The sequence below is a fragment of the Ovis canadensis genome, chromosome 22, assembly GCF_042477335.2.
Source record: "Ovis canadensis isolate MfBH-ARS-UI-01 breed Bighorn chromosome 22, ARS-UI_OviCan_v2, whole genome shotgun sequence".
Taxonomy (NCBI): Eukaryota; Metazoa; Chordata; class Mammalia; order Artiodactyla; family Bovidae; genus Ovis; species Ovis canadensis.
In genome coordinates, this window is record NC_091266.1 from 34014705 (window position 1) to 34033734 (window position 19030).

Below are 19030 nucleotides of genomic sequence, written 5' to 3' on the forward strand. Positions count from 1 at the left end.
CTAAACAACTGTGATTAAATTATGAGATTATATTTATAATACATGATATATGTAATATATTTTATATATATGTATAAAATACATCTCAATCTCCATCTTATTAGCACCCAGTAGAGAGACTCTCCTGTTGGCCTTGCAGACTATAAAGTAAGAAGAGAGACAAACCGAAGGAAAAACTGTTAAATAAAAAGGAACTAAAACTAGCCAGAGCAACTAGGCAAGCAAGAGAAGTAAAAGACAACCAAATTTGAAAGGAGTAAAATTATCTCTGTTCAGATGATATGATCTCATATGTAGAAAACCCTAAATATTTGATAGAAAAATTGTTAGAACTGGTAAATTCAGCAAAGTAACAGGATACAAAGTCAACACACAAAAATCAGTTGTACTTCCATATACCAACAATGAACAATCCACAAAGGAAATTAAGAAGACAACTTCATTTACATATGCCATCAAAAAGAATAAAGTACTTAGAAATTAACCAAGGAGGTAAAAGATTGGTACAATAAAAACTATAAAAATTCACTGAAAAAAATTAAAGTCAACATAAATAAATGGAAAGACATCCCAGATTCATGGATTGGAAGACTTATTACTGCTAAAATGTCAATACTACCCAAAATAATCTATAGCACTTTCTATCAAGATTCCAATGATAGTTTTTGTAGAAATAGAAAAATCCATCCTAAAATTCATACAGAGTCAAAGGGACCCCAAATAGCTAAAACAATATTGAAAAAGAAGAACAATGCTAGAGGACTCACATTTCCTTATTTCAAAACAGTAAGATATTGGCATAAAGACAAACATACAGACCAACTGAACAGAAGAGGCTCCAGAAATAAACCCTCATATGTATGGATTTTCAATAAGAGTGACAAACAAGACTATTCAATGGGGAAAGGCAGTTTTTTTAACAAATGATGATGGGAAAACTGGATATCCACACGCAAAAGGATGAAACTGAACCATTACCTAATACCATATACAAAAATTACCGAAAATAAATAAACATAAGACATAAAACAATAAAACTGTTCAAGCGTAGGGCAAAAGCTTCAGAGCATTGGATCTGGCAATGATTTCTTGCATATGCCACCAAAGGCATAGGCAACAAGAGAAAAAATGGACAAATGGGACTTCATAAAAATTTTTTTAATTTTGTGCAGCAAGACACTATTAACAAAGTAAAAGCAATCCACTCAATGGAAAGAAATATTTTCACATCATATGTCTGATAAGTGATTAATATCTAGAACATATAAAGAATACCTACAACTCAGTAACAAAAAATAACAACCAATTCAAAAATGGGCAGGAATTCTCTGGTAGTCCAATGGTTAGGACTCGATGCTTTCACTCCTGTGGCATGGGTTCAATTCCTAGTCAGGATAATAAGAGCCCACAAGCCATGCAGCATGGCCAAAAGAGAAAAAAAGAAATGGGCAAAGGACTTGAATAGACATTTCCCCAAAGAAGATATGCAAATCAGCAATAAAGACATGATAAGATGTTCAACATCACTAATCATTAGGAAAATGCAAATCAAAACTACAATGAGTTGCCACTTCACACCCAATAACACAGTTACAATCAAAAAAATCCCCCAAACAAAATAACAAGTGTTGCTGAGGAAGCAAAGAAATGGGAATTCTCGTGTACTGCTGGTGAGAAGGTAAAACGGTGCATCAACTATGGAAAACAGTACAGCAGTTCTGTTAGGCCATATGACCCAACAATTCCATCTCTGGTACGGAGTCGCGCCTTGGAATCCAGAGTATTGCTTCTAGGATTTCCCCATAGATACCAAAATCCACAGATACTCAAGTTCCTTATATAAAATGGTGTAAGCTACATAATCTTCCTGCATACTTTAAATCATCTATAGATTACTTATAATACCTAATATAATATAAATGCTATGTAGTTGTAAATACAATGTAAATGATATGCCCAGGTTCAGAAAAGCATTATTCACAAGAGTTAAACATGAAGGCAACCCAAGTGCCCTCAACAGATAAGCAGAATGTGGCCTATGCAATGAGTGAAATGTCAGCCTTAAACGGGAAGGAGATTCTGACAAATGATACAACATAGGTGAACCCTGAAGGGATGCAAAGGAAGCAAGCCAGTCACTAAAAGACAAATATTGCATGGCTGATCCCACTTTCATGACACACTTAAAGTGGTCAGAATCACAGACAGAAAGCAGAATGGTGGTTGCCAGGGCCAAGGGGAAGGGGTGAATGGGGGAGTTATGGTTTAATGAGTTTTAGTTTTTCAACTAAACTAACTTTATTGTTTAATGGCATTCTAGTTTAGGAAGATGAAAGGAGTTCAAAAGATGGATGGTGGTGATGGTTTGTACAACAGTATGAATGTAATTAATACCACTGGCCTGCACACATATAGTAAATGTTGTCATATGTATTTTACCACTTTTTTTTTAACAAATGCAAAACAAGGAACCAGAACAGAGGGGTCTTAAAAATTCTCAGCTTTTCCAGACGGCAAAAGACACTAAAATTAAGAAATTCACCATCAGGAAAGTACACTCTAAAGAAAAGGCCAAGGATGTGACTGCAAAACCTTTTGCTAAAATACTGGAAACATCAAAAGGTCAAAAACATTCAGTTACACAAAGAGCCCTTTCAAAAGGGTAAAGGCGTGCCTCCCAGAGCTTCTCAATACAACCAGAGGGCCTCCAGGAAGCTGAAAGGTACTGTCCCTCAGCCTTCTCAGCAGGAGTCCATGGAAGAGAAGGGTTTATCTTCAAATTTATCTTCTGAGTGAATCTCACTAAAATCCACAGAGACCCACAAAGTTATTAAGAAAATTACGTTGGCAGAAACACTGCTAGTTTGTACTAAAAATGACTATGAATACAAGATAAAAGGAGGCTGTCAAATTTCAACTGGCAGGAAGCAGGCAGGATAAAACCACTACTCTGTGTCCAACATCTGCTGTTTTTCATGAAAAAGGAAGGATGACTCAAAGGCAGAGCCAACAGTCCAGGAGGTGGAGCCCTGCTCAGCTCCCAGGTACCTTCATATTCTTCCCTACCTAGGTCATTCCCTCTCAGTTTTACCACTGTCTAATTTGGTTTCCAGTTCCAGTCAGGGCCTTTCTTACTTAGTCATCTTTACAGCCCTCTCAGGATCCCATCTTGCTCCATCTCTTTATCTTCTCACTATCCAAATCCCATTTATTACCTACCTTAAAAAGTTTCTGAGAGTGTTTAATCATAAAAGCCATCCCATCATTTAATTTTGAGATATTCTCTTGAAGGTCATTTGCAGTGGCCTATTCAGAGCAAAAGAAAGCAAAAAAGAGAGATGAAGAACTGGGAAGTGGAAGGCAGATACTCCCATTTACTTATTAATAAGCTAATTCTTTCAAATGTATGATAGCATCTATCGCCAAGAAAGTTGACTCTAATACAGTGTTTAATTCTGGAAAGACTTTTTGGTTCAGCAGGTTTCCACTTGAAATGATATAACCTAGGAAGAACCATGTGTCCCTGAAGTGACTAGGAAATCCAAGAGAACCAATTTTCCTTTTCTAATTCTGCCTGAGAATTAGACATGTATGCTGAAGATCATCCTTCTTGGGAAAAGGCACAAGCAGAACAGAATCCATACCAGTTACCAAGAACATTGCTCTCCAGAGAAACTAGTTTCTCCAAAGACAAAAGAGAACTGTCACTATGAATTGATGTTAAAGGTGACATCCGTTTCTTAAAAACAGTCAAACAGTCACTGACTCCCTTCTGTTTCCCCTGCCTCTTTTTTAAGCACTTCAGCGTCTCTACTATCCCAAAGCCCGCATTCTCAACATGTATCTTTGTTACTTAATGTTTGCTTGTTCTAAGACCTCTTAACTTTATAGTCATAGATCACTTGTTTATTTTCAGTCTTATTGAGCTGGTTCTAAAACTCTTTCAGTTATGAGGTTTTATCCCCTTAACATGGACAAATCTTGGTATGTAGTCTTTTTCCTCTCATATCCCTCCCCACATCAACCTTCCTCTGGGCAGAAGCTCTGTTTTACGAATGGACAGGAATATGAAACTACGGGCTTCCAGGTCAAGAATTAGTTCAATCTTTCTGCCATCTTTCCATGCCGCCAGAATGGTGTGCATGAATGTCCTGGCTGACACTCTCAAGAGTATCAATAATGCCGAAAAGAGAGGCAAACGCCAGATTCTTATTAGGCCGTGCTCCAAAGTCATCGTCAGGCTTCTAACGGTGACGATGAAGCATGGTTACACTGGTGAATTTGAAATCACTGATGATCACAGGCCTGGGAAAATTGTTGTGAACCTCACAGGCAGGCTAAATAAGTGTGGAGTGATCAGCCCCAGATTTGATCTTTATGCAACTCAAAGATCTAGAAAAATGGCAGAATAACCTGCTCCCATCCCGTCAGTTTGGTTTCATTGTACTGACAACCTCAGGGGGCATCATGGACCCTGAAGAAGCAAGACGAAAACATACAGGAGGGAAAATCCTTGGATTCTTTTTCTAGGGATGTAATACATACAAATAAAATGCCTCAGCAGGGAAAAAAAAGAATTAGTTCAAAAGACTATATAATTTACTTCTCATGTAAGTCACTAGGAAGGCCGTGGTCTCAGTTAAAGCACATTCAGGATATATATATATATATATATATATATATATATATATAAAAAAATATCTCTATGGCTGAGTCCCTTCACTGTTCACCTGAAACTACCACAGCATTGTTAATCGGCTATACCTCAATACAAAATAAAAAGTTGAAAGTTGAAAAAAAAAAAAAAGAAGAAGGACATTCAGCTTTATCTAAGGAGAGTACATCTACAGGATATAGAAATGTTAGGACAAGGCAGTATCGCTCTATCTGAAAGCTCTTATCTAAAAGCTCAGTGATACTATCCTGTAAGATCATACAGCTCTGGTTTAAATTCATACCATCTGATCTTCAGAAATCAATTTGATTTCCCAAGAAGGCTTTCATGTTAAGAAGGAGTTTACATTGACCACCCAACATGAGTATTCTGGTATATTTAGTAGCTATTATCTTCCACTAAGAGTTTCCACTAAAATTATAATTCAGGTTTATCAGATTTATTTATAAGCGAGATTAACAGGAATTGGCGGTTTGATAACTCTTAAATGATCTAACAAGGTAAGTTCCTAACCTTATAAAGCTGAAGACCAGAACTTGGACCCTTGATAACCACACAAAGTACAGCTATAAGATGAGACCCAGCTCAATAAAACCAAGCAGTCTTTCTGTTCCCCCCGACACTTACATTTTTTGGCCATAAGACATGAGGTGCAAACATAAGGGCAAGGTTATGGGCGGACATCTTATTCTTGTCTTGTTTCTTTGCTGTCTGGTACAGGAGATCAAGCAGTAACTTCAGCAAGTTACGATTGGGTGGAGGGAGAATGAGGAAGAGCAACTGAAGAGCCTCGATTTGCCGTTCCTTATCTGGTACATTGGTCTTATTTCCTTTATCATCAAACTGCATCAAATCTTGAGGATAAAAGAGATGATCGTAAGGGATGGAAAATATACAAGAAAGAAAAAAAATCAATGTTGCTACTATGTTTCATCCTCCAATAAGAGAAAGGAAAAAAAGAATCAAGTATAAACACAGATTATAGCAAAATAAATAACAAAATCTTATCAATATAATTTAATAATAAAAAGACAAAAACCCAGTCAAAAATAGGCAAAAGACTTAAACATTCCTTCAAATAAGATATACAAGCAGCCAATAAGCATTTGTATACTCGGTATCATTTGCTATCAAGGAAATGTAAATCAAAACCCCAATGAGATACTACTTCATAATCAGTGGTGTGAGTGAAGTCGCTCAGTTGTGTCCAACTCTTTGCAACCCCATGGACTGTAGCCCACCAGGCTCCTCCGTCCATAGGATTCTCCAGGCAAGAATACTGGAGCAGGTTGCCATTTCCTTCTCCAGGGGATCTTCCACACCCAGGGATTGAACCCAGGTCTCCCACATTGCAGGCAGACGCCTTAACCTCTGAGCCACCAGGGCAAAGGTATGGCTATAGTCAAAAAGACTGATAATAACAAGTGCTGGCAAGAATGCTGAGAAAATTAAACTCTTCTACAAGGACTTCCCTGGCAGTCCAGTGGTTAAGACTCTGAGCTTTCACTGTAGGGGGTACAAGTTTGATCCCTGGTTGGGGAACTAAGATTCCACATGCCATACAGTGGAGCGGAAAAAGCCCACCGCTCTCCCACACTGCTGGTGGGGATGTAAGAAATGGTGTGGCCGCTGTGGAAAACAGCTCGGCAGGTCCTCAAGAAGCTAAACACAGAGTCATCGCATGACTTAGCAATTCCATTCCCAGTTACATACTCAAGAGAAATTAAAACAGTCCACACACGTCTCTGATAATGCCACCCCCTTCACACTTTCTCAACAAGACATTTTACTGCTAAAATACTATGAGAGTGAATCATGACCTGATACCAGGACGATCCAGGCAGCTCCTTACAGAGTCAGAATCATGGCTTCTTCTCTCACAGGCTATACAGGCTATCAATTAAAAACTGTCCCTGTTGCTGCTGCTGCTAAGTCGCTTCAGTCGTGTCCGACTCTGTGCGACTCCGTAGATGGCAGCCGCCCACCAGGCTCCCCCATCCCTGGGATTCTCCAGGCAATAACCCTGGAGTGGGTTGCCATTTCCTTCTCCAATGCATGAAAGTGAAAAGTGAAAGTGAAGTCGCTCAGTTATGTCAGACTCTTAGCGACCTCATGGACTACAGCCTACCAGGCTCCTCCGTCCATGGGATTTTCCAGCCAAGAGTACCAGAGTGGGTTTCCATTGCCTTCTCCCCTAGATCATCAGAATTTCAAAAGACACTGAGAAACATTTGGGTATAATTCATATAGACCTGAAAATGATTACAGTGTGTTATTGAAGCTGTTTAACTTCAATTATAATTCCAGGTTTAGGAAAGGCAAATAATATCTCTAGAAACTGTCTCCTGTTAATACGAAATTGATAACAAAAACCCCTCCCTGTTGTCAGTAAGGCATATCAAATGCTACACCTGTGCCACACCTTAGTGTGATCTCAAAGACCAGTGAATCATGGGGTGGTAGAGGGGAAGTTTCAGATTACTGTACTAAATTAACTCAACAGGAAAGCAAACAGAACAGGCATTTTTCATGTTAACTCTTATAAAAAGAACTTATCAATATTTTCCATATCTTTTTCAAAGATCTAAAAACTTTTATTTCTCCCAAAAAAAAACTGTAATGATATCGAGTGTTGGTCATTCCGTCGTACCCAAATCTTTGCAACCCCATGGACCGCAGCCCACCAGGCTCCTCTGTCCATAGGATTTTCCAGGCAAGAACACTGGAGTGGGTTGCCATTTCCTTCTCCAGGGGATCTTCCCGACCCAGGGATTGAACCCGGATCTCCTGCACTGCAGGCAGATTCTTTACCAACTGAGCTGCGAGGGAAGCCAAAAGAAACTATAAAGCTGTATAATATTCTGGTAATATTTTCTCATTTGAATCATCTAAATTGTTCTTGGAAGTGCTAACAAAATCTAATCTCACTTAAGAAATTCAAAACCTATTTTTTTCTAAGCGGTAAAAATTATTCAAAAGAAAAAAATCTTCTATTTATTTTCCTTAAGATTAGAAGCAAGAGAGAAAGGCTCAAGGGTAGAAAACTAAGTAAATACAGTATGGATGTTGATGCTGTGTGCACTTAGAGCCTATAGCGGCGCAACTGCTGTGCAATTTAAGAATGAATTCCTTACCACACAGGCATGAAAGGAAAAGAGGAAACTACTTATGAGCTGAGAATGGAACATTCTCCAAGACACATTAAATAAAAAAAGCAAACCACAGAACCATGTGTATAACACCCTACCATTACATAAAAAGAGAGAAAAGAAATATATGCAGGTGCTTGTAAGTGTCTAAAACATCTCTGTAAGGACACATTAGAAATCAATAGTATTGGTTCTCTCTTGGAAGAAAAACTGAGTGCCAGGGAACAGAGATGGAAAAGAGGCTTTTCACTGGATACTCTTGGAACCTTTTACATTTTAATTCGTGAGAATGTATTGCCGATTTAGAAAACAAACAAAATTATTTTTTAAAGAGCAAATTTCCAACAGTAGAGATGATCTCAACTGAGGCATATTAATACTTAGCAAAAGTTCCAAACCAAGGCAAATACATCAAAACTGTGACCATTGATTTGGGTGTGTCAATCAATCCAGACATTAATTAAACAACTAAAATGTTTAAAGCACAATGCTAGGACCCATCAGGAACACAAAAATAAACAAAACCCAGACTGTATCTTCAAAGAGGTTTATTCGACAAAAAAATTTGACTAAATCAAACGTAACTAGCCAATGCTTAAGAGTACTCAGAGAGCCCAGAAATATCATGAAGTGTTAACCAATATTAGCAGAAGTTACAAACAATACAATATTGTTGTTTACAAACAACAGAATATTCCAGATGACTTTGCTAAATTGAAATAAATGTACCTACAGCCCCTTCTCACCTCTGATACTCACCAGCAATTTTGAGGTGTGCGTGAAAATGTTTATGTGTCAGCAGGGGCTCAGGTAACTCTCCTAGAAACATCTTCAGCAAGGTAGCAACGTCATTTGAGTGAAACTCCCCTGATTCCAAGTCAATATCAGTTCCATTATTGAGAGCATCTCTTAAAATCTGCTGCCGGACACTATTCCCTGGTACTCTAAACAAACCCTCTACTCGTAAGTCTGTTTGGCATGGAAGAAGAACAGAGGACAGGAAAAAAGAAACAGAGAATTATGATTAAAATAAGTCATCTGTAAGACCACTTTATACTTGAAAGACCCTTCCAAAGACCCTGAAGGAGGAGTTAAGACCTACTGGCCCCTGGGGAAACTTATCTGAACATCCCTGAGCACCCAGAGATCTTCCAGGCTGAGATGGCCCACCCAGGAGTCACTGAACCTCCTGGGGCACATCTGGAGACTGAATTTTATCCGGTCTTTTTTTTACACTTATTGAAATATAGTTGATTTAAAATGCTGTGTTAGCTTCAAGTATACAGCAAGGTGAGATCTATGTATGCATGTGAACGTTGCTCAGTCGCGTCCGACTCTCTGCGACCCCATGGACTACACAGTCCACGGAGTTCTCCAGGCCAGGATACTGGAGTGGGTAGCCTTTCCCTCCTCCAGGGGATCTTCCCAACCCAGGGACTGAACTCAGGTCTCCCACACTGCAGGTGGATTCTTTACTAGCTGACCACAAGGGAAACCCATATATATATATATATATATATATATATATATATATATATATATATATATATTAGATTATTTTGCATTATAGGTTATTACAAAATATTAAGCATAGTTCCCTGTGCTATGCAGTAGGTCCTTGTTGGTTATCTATTTTATATACAATAGAGCTTGAAAAATAAGCTGGAAGGAAAGCCACGTCTTCCTGAAGTCCCCTTCCCATGAGCCATCCCAGACTTTGTTGGAGGGGCTGAGTTCATCTGTGGAGGTTCATTGCTTCTATAAACAGTTTCCCAGCCTAAAATGAATCGAGGGTCTCTGCACTACCCCAGGAATTAAACTCTAATCGGTCAGATCACCTTTCCATCTAAGAGACTGCCAGAAGCTCAGAGTCATTCCAACTAAACCATTCTTCCCTTCAACCTAGATTCTAAACTAATCTAAGGGTTAAAAAAGATGAGACACATTGTTTCAGTTTGATCTGGTAGAAGTATGAAAGTTCCTGTTTTCAGCTTAGGTATGTATTTCTTTGAATAGCTCCTTAATTCAGGTTTCCAAGTTGAAATGCCTACCAGCCACTCTGGCAACAGTAAATGAATGAACAGGAACCCTAACAAACTGGGAAGCACCTACCTGTGCTCCAGATGACTGCACCCCAGAGGCCACAGGGCTCAAGTATGCTAGATCTTCCTGTTATCCAAAGAAAGCGGGAAACCTGGACTTTTCCCATTTTAAAAGACTGGAAACTAGTTTTATTTTTAACTTGATCCTTTGCCAAACAAAACATGAAAGTAGATAACTTAAGCCCTTAGGCTGTCAGTTGGTAACCTCTGCTCTAGCTCCCAGCACAATGTCCCAGGGAGAGCAAGCCAAAAATAACCATTAGTGTTGAATTCATCATGGCATCACATAAAGCCACACACTGCATATACACTCAGCTGTGCCAAGTACTTAAAGCAATGACATAACCAGTATGACTACTAAAAAAGGGAAAAGGGAATTAAGTTGAGTGTATTTTAATCAGAGAATTTTAGAGTTGAAAGGTCTCTTTGGTAATAAATTATTACCCCTGGAATAAATGTTGAGACTCTTTAGAAGCAATGTATTTCTGCCAGAAGAAATGCCTCTCTTAATTGAGGGTGAAATGTGATTTCACAGACACTATCTAATGTGTGTGTGTATATGTGTGTGTGTGTTTGAGAGTATAAAGCAAATCAATACATGAGATGAAATTTATAAGGAAATTTATCGAGAAACATGCCACCTGAAATTATCATTGATTAGTGTCTTTGTTAATGGTTAACTGACACCTACTAACTCAAGGATATTAAGCTCCCAACAGAAAACTGACAACTGTTCATTAACAAAGAATGAAAACATTTCAAGTAGTCTTACTCTTGTGTAGATATTCAATTAGTTGGTATATCTGGGCAATGCCTTCCTCTGTCAGTGGGGATCCAAATACTACTCCTTTTTCTGAAAAAAGCCATACAATAGAACAAGGCTATATTTTCCACAAACAGTACAAAATCAGCATACTTAAAATCATTATACCCCTCAAGCATCCTATGTTACAGTTGAGCAAGTATGTTCACATGGTCAGTACAAAAAAACTTTATAGAGTTGGAAGTGCATCAGAAAATGCAATCAGAACACCTTTCAATCAACTCTCTGCAAGTTTAATCTTAGATAGTAGGTTCCCTGAAGGCAAAGACCATCTTCTTCTTTAATTAACAATACTTGGAATATTGATATTTAATTTAAAAACAAACAAAAAATAGAACTTAGACCCATGAGTATCAGAACATGATAGATTATCCACTAGAGTTGGTATAGGGTCTAACCTGTTATGTTTAAACTTTTTTGCTGCCCTCGGGATTTCCTTATATTTAATAAAACAAAATAGAATCTCTTTCACATCTTATCAAAAACAGTATAAATAATCATAATTTATGTATATAAAACTAATAACTTATTTCTGAGAAGGTTTTTTGAGTGATTCATAAGTATTAATATTTGCCTTATCAAAGCATTCTATGGAATGAAAACATTAGAGAACTACTACAATTAAAAAATGGTCTAACTTTCTTTACTGCATTCACCAGCTGTATAACTTTGTTCTTTTAATATTGTTTTAGTATAGTATTAATAGAGCATGAAAATCAAGGTGCTCCTGATAACTATGTAAACTAATCATGCTATTTTCTGGAGACTGATATATATGCTTTAATTAATCTAGGTAATTTTTATAATTTTTATCAATATTACTTAAAGATTTACTATTCATGTAATGAAAAAGAATGACTAAAAAAAATGCTTTACAATAATAGTAACTCCTCCATGAATGTGCAAATGTTCAGAGTAGAGCCCAGGAAGCAACTGAGACCTGCCCCCTTCACAAACACAATTCCTACCCTTTCGCTTGAGAGACATTAGAGACCGGAAGAATCCTGATGCTGGGCCCGCCCCGCCAGGCAACTTAAGGTCCACTTCTCCCATCAGCTGAGCCAGCTCGGTTCCAGGCAGATCGATAAGTCTTGTAATATTGCTGACCACCAGCTCAGTGAACACCTCGGGTTTCTCATGCCGGAGCTTCTCCACAAAAAAGTCAGGATTGAAGATAATGGGCTGACTTTGAAGGGAAGAGTCATTGCAGATAACAAAATTGCAGATAGCTTCACTGAAAACAATGAAACAGAAGAATCTTTGAGAGGATCATTTTTATACACGTTTTTCATTCCCCCTCAACAACACAATCATTCATTCTTTCTGTGGGCTCATCTGCATATACCAGTCTTTTGAAAACCTAATACTTAATCTGTTGACTGCACAAAGGAGACAAGTGGGACTTGCTGTTGTTTAGGTTATACCCACACAGATACTTAGAAATTTAAAGAAAAGACATCAGATAGCCTCTATGATATGACCTGAATTTGCCTCTTAATTTGACACATTCAGTTTACAAGAAGATAAGACCCGCACAGCCTCCTGAGTCTAACAGTATTTTAGAATTGGCAGCCACGTAGACCACATTTCCTTATTAAAAGTTAAACCCTAAACCATCATCATTGATAAATACTTTTAAAACATCAGACCTGCAGCTGTTCCCCCTAACATGGCAATGGGCAATCATTAAATTAAGGCCTTCTTAGATGTACATGCTCAGTCGTTTCAGTCACATCTGACTCTGTGTGACCCTATGGACTGTAGCCTGCCAGGCTTCTCTCTCCATGGAATTCTCCAGGCAAGAGTACTGGAGTGCGTTGCCAAGCCCTCTTCCAGATCTTCTCAACCCAGGTATTGAAACTGTGTCTCCTGGGTCTCCTGCATTGCAGGCAGATTCTTTACCACTGAGCCACCAGGGAAGCCCCCTCTTGGGAGTACAGCCAGCACTATATCGTATTTCCCATCCAGTGATCAATTGCTTATAGTACCACAGTCGGGCTACTGGCAAATGCCACAGAAACCACGTGACAGTAAGGATGAGGCTACTGAAGAGATAAAACTATATCTAGTCTAATAGACATTTTGAAGACATTTACTCTACCCTTAGGGTTTTCTGGTTCCTAGGTCCCTACACAGACAGGTGTTTCCTTATAATCAGTCCCTTTCAGTTGAGCCAAGTATCCCTGGATTCTGTTCCTCATAACCAAAAGCCTTCACTAGAATGGAAGGCACTTACAGGTATACAAAACAGATATTCATTCAGCCTTGCCCAGGTTCAGAAATAGGTTTTATTTTAAAATCCTTCGTTCTGGATGTCTCTGGCCCATCATCTAAGTCCAAAGTTTGCTCAAGGTCCTTCCACTCTAAGGCACTTAGAAAAAAATTCATATTTTGCTTCTTCTATCTCTCCTATCACTGAGTAATACTCAGCAGATATGTTCTGTTGGCCCGATCTTACCTGGTTTTCCACTCCTACATTATCTGGGCTATACTTCTGGAAAAGCTCCTTTGACTCTCAGAAATACTTTCTTCCTTATTGTTTTCTAATACGTAATTACTAAATTCTTTTTACTTTTAACATGTACATATAAGAATTGTATTATTCCATCTCTTGTAGCAGAGATATCACCACCTGTTTGTATCTATTATCAATTATCTCTAATGGCTTGTTCTAATTCTTATTGTATAAACAGTCATCTACTATACAACCAATGAGCAGATGTAACACAAGCTAGAAAGAACAACTGATAACATCTGTCAGGCAGAGCTGAAATTTACCTGACTCGATCAAACAGTCCCACAATAAAACAATCACAACTTACAAGTTTCCACAACACCCTAGCTACCAAACCTCTGTTCCAGGAAAAATGGTACCTCTACATATTAAATACAACTAATCTCTAAGACACTTTACCAATACTACCTGGATCTCTCTTTTTTTTTTTTCCCCACAGCATGTTTGGATCCTAGTTTCCCTGCAGTGGAAGCACACAGTCTTAACCGCTGGACAGCTAGGGAAATTTTACAAAGATCATTTTTAATTTGTATAATGAAAACAAGGTGTGGTTAAAACTTCAGAGTTCATCTCTACGTCCTTGAAAAGTTATTACCTAATTTTAATCAACAGCCCAAGTCTTCAGTTGGTGACTACTATATTTCTTTCTTTTCTCTAAAATGATAATATAAGAATTCACATAAAACTTAAAAATTATAAATATGTGTTCTCAAGCCAAAGTCTTAAGAAAGAGAACTAAAAATGCTCTTTCCTCAACCTTTTTACATACTAAGGCTAAAGATGCCAGTGATTTAAAGATGCCAATGATTATGATATGAGCCAATTAAAATTAAAAAGAATATTCATCCTAAGTCATTGACAAAGCCTCTTTTTATTTTAACTGTTGGCTTATTTCAGTCACGATATGAGTCAATAGATTATTATTTATAATCACTGCCAATGAGAAGTTACTGCTGTACTGAGAGCGCCAGAAAACCATGAAATGGAACAGCACCAAGAGTCTTACAATTTATCAAATCTAAGCTTTTACGGCTTCCACATCTCTCTTAATTCTGAAAAGAAATTTAGATCAAATTAATTCTAACATATAAATGTACATTAACAGCATCTATTATATTCCTAAAGTAGACATACATACATACATATAACCTCCAGACCTTCAGTTTATTAATATCCAGAGTAAGACTCGGTTGAGATTCCAAAACTTACATCAGAGTTGACCTTCAGGCACTAAACTGGATCAAAGACACTAGCAGAAAGGAGCCAGAAGCACAAAACCCTGCATACAGTGCTTCTCAACAGAATCCTTGCTGCCTTGCAGTCTGTTCCCTCACCGTTAGAAGAGGTGGGAGAATGAGTAAGTTCAAGGCTGCCCCTACCTATTTACAAGGAATACAAGAAAAAGATACCTAAAGAGTCCTAACCCAGAAGTAACCAGTAAGCAAGCTCAGTTTCTTTTCCCCTTCCGCTTTTTCTCCCTTTCCTTCCCATAATCATTCACTTTTGTTTTGTCTCACTTCAATTTCTTTAACCTAATTCTTTTTTGTCCTCTTCCTCACTTTTTCTGAGTGGAGTATGTGGTAAGACAAAACTGGAGAGAAATGGTTAAAAAAGAAGTAAAATGGAAGATAAGAGAAGGAAAAGACAGATATAGTAGGTTATGGTTTTAAAGTATCCCCATATCACAAAGTGCAGTAGTCTCTTTCCATGGAATACATAGTACCACAATGTAAAGCTAAGAATATCAAGGAACATGGTCAAGAACTTAAGAGAAGGGCTAAAGGAAATAAATAAATAAATAAATAAATACTATTATTAAGCAAAAACCACTTCCTCCCTCTACAGTAACTAATTTTAAAATGAACTGTAAAGTTTGTTCAAGTTTAAGAAAAAAATTAATTTCTTACATAAGTGCTGAAAGCTTCTGATGAGGCATTGGTAAATCGAAGAGACAGGAAAAAAACTTTCTCCTTGTTCGCTGTAACAAAGAAACCCTCCTTTCCTTGCCCTATCACAGCCTACACAAATTCCAGATAAGTTAGAGGACACAAGGCACATTATGTGGCCTGAAAGGCAGCATTTCTTAGGACTCTTAAGCATTCATCTGCAAGTAGGAACAAAATAGAAATTAAAAACTGGACCAGTTAATTATATTTGCCAACACGTAGATGAAGCTCAACAACAGTCTCCCGTCACATTGAACACTGTATTAGACAAAACAGTCACACAATATAAGAGTATAAGGACAAGCACATAAAGGGAAGAGAGATCCCTACACAAAAAATAAATTCCAGACAGAATAAAGATCTAAATATAAAAAGTCAAACTTGGAAAAAAATAAATTAATGAGGCAGAGGAAAGCATTCTTAAACACAACATAAAATGTACAATCCACAAACAAAAGACTGAAACATTTAACTAAATCAAAATTTTAAATGTCTGTTCAACAAATGATATTATAAACAAAGTTCTTAAAAAATGAAGTCACAGTACCTCTAGAGAGGGGAACTGGATGAAAGGACAGGAGTGGGAGAGAAACTTTTCACTGTATGTTGTTTTGTATTTTCTGGATTTTTGATTCAAGTGAACATATTAACACTACTCACTCATAATAAATAAATTTACATTTTTTAATTATTAATAAAAGATAAGCCATAAGCTGAAAAAAACTTTTATTCATAAAAAGGATTAGTATTCAGAACTTATCAATATGACTAAAATTTATAAGAAAAACACTCAAAGAAAATTAGTCAAAAGATATGACCAATAGGGTCTAAATAACTAATAAATATGAAAATAATCTTAACTTTAGAAGTTAAAAAGGTAAAGCAAATTGAAAAACGGTATCTTCCCCCATCTATCATTTTGGCATAAACTATCAGATTCAGTGAAAGTGAAAGTCGCTCACTCATGTCCGACTCTTTGCAACCCCCAGGACTGAACAGTCCTTGGAATTCTCCGGGCCAGGATACTGGAGTAGGTAGCCGTTCCCCTCTCCTGATGTTCCCAACCCAGGGATCGAACCCAGGTCTCCCACTTTACAGGCAGATTCTTTACCAGCTGAGCCACCAGGGAAGCCTATCAGATTCAGGTGATACCAGATTAGGGTAGTATCTTCTTATTACTTTGCTTAGGGTTATTTATTTATTATCCTAAGTCTGTGCTTCAGTTCAGTCACTCAGTGATGTCCAACTCTTTGCAACCCCATGGACTGCAGCACATCAGGCTTTCCTATCCATCACCAACTCCCAGAGCTTACTCAAACTCATGTCCATTGAGTCAGTGATGCCATCCAACCTTCTCATCCTCGGTCGTCCCCTTCTCCTGCCTTCAATCTTTCCCAGCATCACGGTCTTTTCTAGTGAGTCTGTTCTTCGCATCAGGTGGCCAAAGATTAGGAGTTGTAGCTTCAGCATCAGTCCTTCCAATGAATATTCAGGACTGATTTCTTTTAGAATGGACTGGCTGGATCTCCTTGCAGTCCAAGGGACTCCAAGAGTCTTCTCCAACACCACAGTTCAAAAGCATCAATTCTTCGGCGCTCAGCTTTCTTCACAGTCCAACTCTCACATCCATACATGACTACCGGAAAAACCATAGCTTTGACTAGACAGACCTTTGTTGGCAAAATAATATTTCTGCTTTTTAATATGCTGTCTAGGTTGGTCATAGCTTTCCTGCCAATGAGTAAGTGTCTTTTAATTTCATGGCTACAGTCACCATCTGCAGTGATTTTGGAGCCCCAAAAATTAAATCTGTCACTGTTTCCATTGTCTGTCCCATCTATTTGCCATGAAGTGATGGGACCAGATGCCATGATCTTAAGTTTTCTCAATGTTGAGTTTTAAGCCAACTTTTTCACTCTTATCTTTTGCTTTGATCAAGAGGCTCTTTAGTTCTTCTTCACTTTCTGCTGTAAGGGTGGTGTCATCTGCATATCCGAGGTGACTGATATTTCTCCCTGCAATCTTGATTCCAGCTTGTGCTTCATCCAGCCCAGCATTTCGCATGAGTATGTGCTTAGTATTATGAAAATTTGTTGAGAATCATATAATTTTTCTCCTTTGTTTATGTAGTGAATGGCACTAATTAAGGTTAAACCAACTGGGTATTTCTAGAATAAACCCAATATTGTAATGACGTTTTATCATTCTTATATACTGCTGAGTTTGGTTTGCTGATTGTTTGTTTAGGTTTCTCCACATATGTCCCAAGTGAGATTATCATGGAATTGTCCTTTCTTATATTTTTCTCCATCGGGTTTTATACCAAGTTTGTGCTGGCCTATCAAAGTGCGTTGGGGACTGTGTCCTATTTTTCTATTTTCTGAAAAAGTTTAAGCTTCCTTAAGTGATGGAATTGGCTGATAAAGTCATGTGGACCTAGAGTTTTCTTTGTAAGGTTTTTAATTATATTATATATATTCAATTTATTTTGTGTTACAGAACTATTCAAATTTTCTATTTCTTTTTGTGTTAATTTTGATAAGTTGTGTATTTCTTTACTGGCATAAACTTGTTTGCAATAGTCTCTGAGGAACTTATTAACATGTCCAGGTTCCACAGTGATCTGCTCGTCCTTGTTCCTGATACTGGTAATTTTTTTTTAATTTATGGATCTTATTAGAGATTTATCAATTTTTATTAACATTGTCAAGGTTCCAGTTTGGGGGTTTTCTGAATTCCTCTATTACATGCTTGGTATTTATTTCACTAACTTCTGTTCTGATCTTTATTACTTCCTTTCTTCTTTACTGGACTCAGGATAAGGTGCTACAAATCAGTGGGGAATGAATGACCTTTTCATTGAATGGTGCTGAGCCATCTGGATAACTATAGGGGGAAAAAGTGAAAATTGACACCTATGTCACTATGCTGCTGCTACTAAGTCGCTTCAGTAGTGTCCGACTCTGCGCGACCCCACAGACAGCAGCCCACCAGGCTCCCCCGTCCCTGGGATTCTCCAGGCAAGAACACTGGAGGGGATTGCCATTTCCTTCTCCAATGCATGAAAGTGAAAAATGAAAGTGAAGTCACTCAGTCATGTCCGACACTTAGCGACCCCATGGACTGCAGCCCACCAGGCTCCTCCGTCCATGGGATTTTCCAGGCAAGAGTACTGGAGTGGGGTGCCATTGCCTTCTCCAAAACAGTTCCATATGTCCACCTAATGAATTACAGCTATCTTTCTTCAGTTCAGTCGCTCAGTCGTGTCCGACTCATTGCGACCCCATGAATCGCAGCATGCCGGGCCTCCCTGTCCATCATCAACTCCCGGAGTTCACTCAAACTCACGTCCATCAAGTCAGTGATGCCATCCAGCCATCTCATCCTCTGTCGTCCCCTTCTCCTCCTGCCCCCAATCCCTCCCAGCATCAGAGTCTTTTCCAATGAGTCAACTCTTCGCATGAGGTGGCCAAAGTACTGGAGTTTCAGCTTTAGCATCAGTCCTTCCAAAGAAATCCCAGGGCTGATCTCCTTCAGAATGGACTGGTTGGATCTCCTTGCAGTCCAAGGGACTCTCAAGAGTCTTCTCCAACACCACAGTTCAAAAGCATCAATTCTTCAGTGCTCAGCTTTCTTCACAGTCCAACTCTCACCTCCATACATGACCACTGGAAAAACCATAGCCTTGACTAGACGGACCTTAGTCGGCAAAGTAATGTCTCTGCTTTTGAATATGCTATATAGGTTGGTCATAACTTTCCTTCCAAGGAGTAAGTGTCTCTTAATTTCATGGCTGCAGTCACCATCTGCAGTGATTTTG

The 19030-nt window shown here is 38.3% G+C and overlaps 1 protein-coding gene and 1 pseudogene across 1 annotated transcript in view; one reads left to right on the top strand and one right to left on the bottom strand.

The window, feature by feature from the left end:
- ARHGAP19 (Rho GTPase activating protein 19) overlaps positions 1-19030 on the bottom strand; it is a 64497-nt gene that overhangs the window by 25553 nt on the left and 19914 nt on the right. Inside the window, exons 2-6 of the mRNA XM_069568211.1 lie at positions 11718-11983; positions 10699-10779; positions 8584-8793; positions 5303-5529; positions 3220-3306 (exon numbers count right to left, since the gene is read on the bottom strand). Of these exons, the coding sequence (XP_069424312.1) occupies positions 3220-3306; positions 5303-5529; positions 8584-8793; positions 10699-10779; positions 11718-11983 (871 nt within the window). The remainder of the gene's footprint in view (positions 1-3219; positions 3307-5302; positions 5530-8583; positions 8794-10698; positions 10780-11717; positions 11984-19030) is intronic.
- LOC138427671 (small ribosomal subunit protein uS8-like) lies at positions 4131-4560 on the top strand (annotated as a pseudogene).